Genomic DNA, 7799 nt, shown 5'->3' with positions numbered 1-7799 from the left:
TAGTTTAAAGAGCAAAAGGGACTCACAGGTGGTATTTAATTTATTGATTTATTTCCTTTATAATCTGCCTTTCACACTGTGACTTAAGACAGAGTACAACTAAAACAGTGCAGTAAGAACAGTACAATATATACAATCCACAATTACTCCATACTAACAGTTGAAAAATTATAGCATGCTGACTGTACTAAATGCAATAGAATACAGACAATAATACAAGGCTGGAGAACAATGCAATAGGCAGTACAATACAGCTGGGCTGCAAAATTAAATCGTGACCCGCTCAGCAATAAACTTACGATTGGGACACAGTACCATAAACACAACAGAATGCACAGTACAGTAAGGACTGCCTTAAATTCCACCGCCATTAACTACAACCTTACTTCACTTTATAAAAATGCCCTTTATAAAAATGCCCTTTTCAATAATTCCATTTTACATATTCAGTGGAACAGCGAAAATTTGGGAGTCCTCTTGGCCTCCTCAGGCAGGCCATTCCACCAGGTGGTAGCCATAACAGCTGGGTATGTTCTTAACTGTTTGCAGGTTGGCACCCTTAGCTTTGCTACAGCAGAGTGTATAAGAAAAGACGGTTATTCAGATATGCAGGTCCTCGGCCATAATGGGCTTTGTAGGTAATAACCTATACTTTGACCTGCATCCAGAAACCAACTGGTAGCCAGTGGAGTGACTGCAGAATAGGTGAAATATGCATACCCTGCCTAACTCCTGATAATAATCAAACTGTATTATTTTATACCAGCTGGAGTTTGTGTTGTTTTCAAGGGGCAGACTCATGTACAGTAGTCTAGGTGCGGGGTTACTGTGGCATGAAACCACATGGCCAGACCTGGTGGGTCAAGGTAGGGAGCTATCCTCTGGGTTTTTTTTTTTCTTTTTCTGCAGCTGAACTAACATGCTTTTCCAGTGATTATACTGGGTCCATTATAACCCCTAGGCTCTTAACCAAGTCGGCAAAGGTCAGATGAATTCCAAAAAGTGTGGAAAGCTCTATTCCCTCAAAGACCTCAGCCTCCCTGCCCAGGATCACCAGTGTCTTCTTGGGATTCAGTTTCAGCTTGTTCACATTTAGCCATGTAAACGCAAGCTGACAGGCACTGGCTCAGGACCTCTCCAGCATCATGTTGAGCTGGGTGTCATCAGCATGTTGGTGACACCCAGCTCCAAAACCACAGGGTAAAACTCTCCATCCCACCACCTGCAGGTTACTTCTCCACAGCAGCTGGTCCTGGGCCTCTTCTCTCTAGCCTGAGATTCTGAAAGTGAGTCTGGATTAGAGAAAAGTGCTTGGGGAGAAGAACTGCAAGGAAGTGAGCTCTGAAGCATTGAGTATTTAGTCCCCTATCATGCACACAACCCTTTTCTTAAATCAGATCCTAACACTCCCCTGATTTCTATGTGACTGACTGCAACATGTTTGGTTTGAAACACAATAATCTGCCTCTCTGTGTAGTGTGGTCCTTTTAAGCCCCATTTGTCTTGCAATAAAATTAAAAACACACAGCCTTAAGTAGAAAACTATCACAGCAGGCATGCAGAAGGTCCCATGTTCAGTCCCTGACATCTCTAGTTAAAAGGATCAGGTGGTAGGTGAAGGAGTTCAGCCTGGACAGCTGCTGCCAGTCTCTGTAGACAATACTGACCATGATACCATTCTGTACCCGTTAAGTACACTTTTATTACTTTTCATATTATACACAAACCAATATACATACAACATATAACAAACTTACATACATAATACATACAAAGAGATCAGTATAACTCTATTACCATATTTAACAATTTTCTTAAATCACTTTCTATAGGTTTGCTTAAGTTTCTGTACACTCTTATCTTTTTACCATAGTTTCTAATTAACTAAACAAGATTAATAATACCAACATTTCCTTTACTTTAAACTATGCATTTATATTGTACCATTCATACAGTTTTTTACACATCTTTTGAAATGTTGGGTCTGTTGTCCCTCTCATCAATGATGACAATTTGTCGTTTTCATCCGTCTCCAACAGTTTATTCACATATTCTTGCTTCTTTGATGCTTCCATTTGTTTCCAGTATTTTGCATATAATATTCTTGCTGCCGTAGATAGGTGTACTATCAAATATCTATCACCTTTATCAAAATCCTTTGGAAATATGTTTAGTAGTAATATTTCCTGCAAAAATGGTATTTTAATTCTCAATATCTCTTGCATCATCTCGTGGATCCATCTCCAGTATCTCTTTGTTACATCGCAAAGCCATCACATATGATAAAATGTACCTATCTTATTTTTACATTTCCACCATTAAGCTGAACAATTTTCATTCTGCTTAGCAAGCTTATCTGGTGTAATATACCATCTGTAAAACATCTTATGCATATTTTCTTTATATGATACTGCCTTAGTCATTTAAAAAAATAATACTGACCATGATAGATCAAGAATCTGATTCAGTATAGAGCAGGTTCAAGTGAAAAGGGCTGTAAGAACTTCTTTCCCAAATGTTCCAGTTTTCTATTTTCAGACAGTTTTTAATCAGGAAAGCATTCAAATATGGTATCATCCACTGGTGGTCTGGCAATGTGATCTATTTTGTCACCTCAGTCAGGTGCTTGTGCAGAATAGCCTGTTACCCATTTATTTTATTGTTCTTAGAAAGGCTTAACTTTTTTGACAGTTCTTTGCTGAGAGAAGGTCCTGAGCTGGTCACGGTACACTTTCTTTGCCTTGTGGGGAGGTACTGGCTATTATAAAGTTATCCACGGTTTCTGTTGCCATGTCTCAGCCAATTACTGTTGAAGCAGAGGAAGTGGAAATAAAAGGTAGATCTGCACTGACTACTTTTTCTCTAGTTTAAAAATGGATAACAACAGTGATAGTTCCCATTCTGTAATGTAAGTGAAGCTTTGTGTGTTGATGAGCATGCGTGGCTGTTCCAACCTTTCCAATTTTTTAACATATGTTTTACAGTGCGTTTGCTGCTGAGTTTGTGAACGTTGAAAAAGTCTTAAATGTGCTGGGGAACATGTTGGCTGTCCTTGAAAAAATAGTCAAAAAGAAGGTAATAAACAGTATATCTTGTGCTTTCTGATCCTTGTAGAGTGAAAGGCTTTGAGCAATTATTGCAACTGTCTCTTATTTTCAAAGCTGCTGTAGATATGTAGCTGTTTACAGTTACAACTGATAGAGGTCCACAGGTCAAAGATAGGAGAAGATGTGCTCTAGAGCCCTACACAGTTACTAAGTGCTGCCCAAGTCTCCTGATCCTGCCAGGCCAGTGTTTTGTGTATAGTTTTGTCCCTGTCCTGACCTAGATAGCCCAGGATAGCGTGATTTTGTCAGATCTTGGAAGTTAAGTGGGGTCAGCCCTGGGTAGTACTTGGATGGGAGACCATCAAGGCAGGTAGTGGCAGACCACCTCTGAACATCTGTGGCCTTGAAAACCCTATGGGGTTGCCATTTCTGCTGTAACTTGATGGCAAAAAAAGGCATTCCATCTTGCTCTTGTTCTGTAAATGCCTCTACTTCCACGTACTTAATAAGCTGAGGGCCAATGAGGTTAACTTTTTTCATTGGCTGTTCTCTTGGTCAAAGGTGCTCCATCAGGGATGGTGACGCTTACTGTAGGTCTCCATCACCTTGATCCCTTCACTACACCACTGCCTTTCTTAACCCAATTCACTGATTTGGTGTATTTGGAAATGGATAATCACAGCTGTATCAAACCTTGTGTGCCAAAGGGGAGTGGGAAGTAAAGTACGTTATCTATATGTGACCTAGGCAACATATATGTGTCAAAAGACTTTTCTCTGATACAAACATTACTGTATTTGCAGCGTAGGCCTTATGTTGGCCATTCCCCATTCCTTATTTCGATTATCAGTTCATGAGGTAAAAGTCATGTTTGTGTCCCAGTTCCTGACTTTTGTCCATCTCACAACAACCCTGTGAGATAGGTCAGGCTGAGAGTGTATGAGTGGCCCAGGGTTACTCAGCGAGATTCCATGGCAGAGATTCAGTGGGGATTTGAACGTGGGTCTCCCAGATCCTAGTCCAACAGCCTGACCACTGTTCTCTGTTGCAGGGTTTATAGTCAAGGCAACAAAATTCTGGCAATTAACTGTATTTTAATTTTGATTTTCAGGTGACTAGTGGGCTTGTAGTATCCCCAGAAGCCTCCCTTTCTTCTGCTCTTGCTCTGAAACATTGCCGTAACCTGAGGCTCCAAAAGTGGGTAAAAGTGCTGGTTTGTGCAGCTAATGAGGTGCAATTACAATGAAAGAGCAACTTCCTGTAGTTACCGAAGTTTCCATTTATTGTGAAATGTTCACCATAATACTACACAGTAGTGGTTGCTGCTGTTTTTGGATTCAGGATCAGTCTTGACAGATTTGCAACTGCTGATCTCATCGTGACCTGTAGCGACTTTGTAGGACATGTTTTCAAGTTGAGTACGGGAAAAATTTCAGAATTATCTATACTTGGGATGTAAAAAGGTTTTGCACTTGCATGGTGACAAATGTGTATTTACAACTCTATGCTGAGTAGGTGGGCCATGGAAATGAGATCAAATGATGGGAAGAATAAAGTTGCTCCTGAATAATGCATGAAGAGGCTTACAATATATTACTTTGAAACAAATACATAATGCATAGCATAACAACTCAGGGTGGCAATGGATTTTTGACAGATTGTTCCAGTGGTTGCAGTCCTGAGATTTAGTGCATATTTTGCTGGCCAAAGGGCTGCTTGAAAGTGCTTGAAATTTACAAGATGTAATTGGCCCCCAGAACCTACCCTGAATTGGTATACCTGTAACACAGTGATGTGTGTGGGTGTGAGAATTCTTTCTTTCTGGGATAGTGTTGATCCCCAGCTATATTTGTTTGGTTCCTTTTTTTGCACATCCTGCTATGCCATTGGTTTTATTCAGAACTTATGCGCAGTTTTTTTTGTGTGTGTGTGTACTAATTTCTGTCTACATGATGTACTATTTATTTTAAGTACTGCACACTTTAAAAGCAAGTTACCCCTTCTGAAATGCATACCTATTTATAACAATGGCAATATTTGTCCTATAGAGTCCTGTGCATATTTGTGGGTGACATGGATATGAACATTGATTTGGATGATGGGTAAGCATTTTGGCATTCTCTCTTCCTACATATACACTTTAAGTTTGCAACCTACAAACCACTGAACCTAGAGCTATGTCAGAGCAGCTATGGAAAGAGGGAGACTTGTTATTAGAGCAGTAATCCTGTGTACACTTATTTGGAGTAAGCAAAATCAGCAGGATTTGCTTTTGAGGAAATATGCATAGGATCAAACCGCAAATCCTTTTCTGTTGTCCAAGCAACTTTCTAGTAATGCCATCCGAAGCAGAATTACATCCTTTGAAGCCCATCTGCTTAGGGTGGCACCGTATGATGTGTTAGGAAATCATGCTTGGCTGTCCCGTTGGCTGTCCGGTTTTGTTATGGCTGTCTCTCCAGTTATCTTCTGCATCTTTTCCTCAAATGTGTAACTTATCCATTTTGCATGTTATTTCTTTAGGATTTGTTTTACATGCAAGCATTTCTAATTTATTGTAAATAGTGCCCACAACCGTCTAATTGGCTGTTCCTTTTATGTATGCAGTATTTCTGTTGGCCACCAACAGTTCTGTTTAAATCATTAGAATAATGCTATGCATTGTCATTTTCAGTGTTTTGAAATACCACTTTTATTTGTAGAAAAGCCTTCTTGATCAATATTTGTGGTAAGCAATCTGAGCAAGCTAACACGAAATACAGTATTTCTCTAAACTGGAAAGAGGTAAGCTTAATTTTTGTGTGTGTGTATCTTTTTCTCCCCTAAGCAAAGTTCATGAAAGAAGCATCAACCCAAACTTAGAACTGAATTTAAATATTTAGCAAAATCATGTGATTGGAGGTTTAGACAACACTCATGTACAACCATCTTTATGTTACTGTGTATGCAAGTCTGGGAGACCTGGGACAAAAGTATGTGCTTCCTAAAGTATGTGCACACAGGTATTTAAATATGCATACATGAAGCCTTCTTTTATGTGTTTGCCCCAGGAAATGGCAATGTGATCATGGCTTTTCCCTGTAAAGGTGTTCTTAGTGTGAAAATATTGGAGGAAGCTACTTCTTCTTGATAATCTTCTGCTTAGTACCCAAACCTATGTTTGTTAATGCAGCAGATCTCTGGCTGTGTCTTCAGACTTAGAAGTTACTCATGGCTCTCCTGCAGGTGGGTTGAACGGCCAGGCAGGAGGAGGAGGATTAGACAGGAAAGGAGGCTCCATGGCAAATGTTGAGATGTAAAATGTCTGGGAAATACAGTCTGGTGTTCCGTAATGCTGTATCTTTACAAATATTAAAAATAAAATGTAACACTTGTTTAGTGTTAACTGATAAGAAATTACTACATTTTATGTTGGGGTGGGGGAAGTAGCAAGGAGTTACTCTGCACATCTCAGAGTGTACAGCAAATTTAGAATTGGGTCCCACTTCAAAAGGCTAGTGAACCACCACATTAAATGGTTAGGAAATGTATATTTTAATTTTTAAAATTTGTTTTAGAAACAAGATAACACTGATTATTTGCATTATCTTTATACAACTACTCTCTGAATTTCTTCTTGAAGGATGCTGAAGGAAGCACTTTCTCCTCTATGCTCTTTGGAGTCATCCTTCCAGTAGCGTACAGCTATCAGCCTGACCTAGTGATGATAGTGGTTGGATCAAACCAGATTCTTGGCACAAATGGGATTTCCTTGCTTATTAGCTTACTGCAAGGGTTAGCGCAGTCTCGAATTCTAGCTCTGATCCAGGTAAGGCATTGTAGCTGTCTGATGACAGAATAAGGATACTGCTTTTTAAAAAACATATTGAAGTGAAAAATCCTGATCCGTAGGGGGAAGCAGGCCTAATTTTCCATACCTTTTGCTTCTATAAAAAGCTGGATGCCTCAAAGTTACTCTTTGTTACTTAGCCCTCTTATCTACTTCCACTGCAAAACCTTATTTTTGTGTTCAGGAATTGCCTTCCACATGTGTATACCCTAGATGGAGTGTTAACACTGCTTTCCTTCTGAACCCTCTCTGTTTCCAAACTCTCTGCCTATCTCTTGACTGAGCTCTGTCTGTTAATCATCATATGTAGAGGTAGAATCCAAACTGTACATGGGTAGGCCAGAGTTGCCGTGATGCTTAGGAGGGGCTGCTTACAACTTCCTACAGAACCAGTTACTGAGTAGGGGAAGCTGTCCCCCCTGGAGGTTTTCAAGCAAGTGAGACAGCCATCTGTTGTGAATTCTGTAGCTTTGGATCTCCTGCATTGGGCATGGGGTTGGAATGGATGACCTGTAAGTCCCCTTCCAGCTCTAGGCCTCTATAGTTTCTGAGGCACAAGACTCCAGTATCCCATATACCGTCCGCAACCCAGTTATAGCATTCCTCATTTTGGTTAAGCTAACCTGTTCTGAGCTACTGTGTTATATAGTTGCTTTGGTTTTTTTAAAGGATACAGAGGTGCAACTTTTGGAAGATATAGCTAAGCCCTTGACGGGTGACATTACACCTTGCTTTGGGACCTGTACACCAGCCTTACAAGAAAATATACACATGGTGAAAGAATTACGAAAAGAACTTCAACAAGAATGGAAAATGCTTCAGTGTTCAGGCAAGTAATTACTGATTAATTATAAAATGGAGACTGTTTCAGAAAAGATACTCAAATATATAATTCTACTGTAGAAAATTCTGTCATTGTTGCA

At 39.8% G+C, this 7799-nt stretch overlaps 1 protein-coding gene across 1 annotated transcript in view; it reads left to right on the top strand.

Moving 5' to 3' along the window:
- The window catches only part of HDAC10 (histone deacetylase 10), a 29444-nt gene extending 21731 nt beyond the window's left edge, over nucleotides 1-7713 (top strand). Inside the window, exons 15-20 of the mRNA XM_015411801.1 lie at nucleotides 2985-3075; nucleotides 4159-4244; nucleotides 5096-5149; nucleotides 5750-5831; nucleotides 6670-6855; nucleotides 7546-7713. Of these exons, the coding sequence (XP_015267287.1) occupies nucleotides 2985-3075; nucleotides 4159-4244; nucleotides 5096-5149; nucleotides 5750-5831; nucleotides 6670-6855; nucleotides 7546-7713 (667 nt within the window). The remainder of the gene's footprint in view (nucleotides 1-2984; nucleotides 3076-4158; nucleotides 4245-5095; nucleotides 5150-5749; nucleotides 5832-6669; nucleotides 6856-7545) is intronic.
- The last annotated feature ends 86 nt before the right edge of the window (nucleotides 7714-7799 follow it).

Source organism: Gekko japonicus, unplaced genomic scaffold (assembly GCF_001447785.1).
Source record: "Gekko japonicus isolate JY-2015 unplaced genomic scaffold, Gekko_japonicus_V1.1 scaffold283, whole genome shotgun sequence".
In the NCBI taxonomy this organism is placed as follows: domain Eukaryota; kingdom Metazoa; phylum Chordata; class Lepidosauria; order Squamata; family Gekkonidae; genus Gekko; species Gekko japonicus.
Note: the sequence above shows the minus strand (reverse complement) of the source record. Positions and strands in the feature narration are given on the sequence as shown.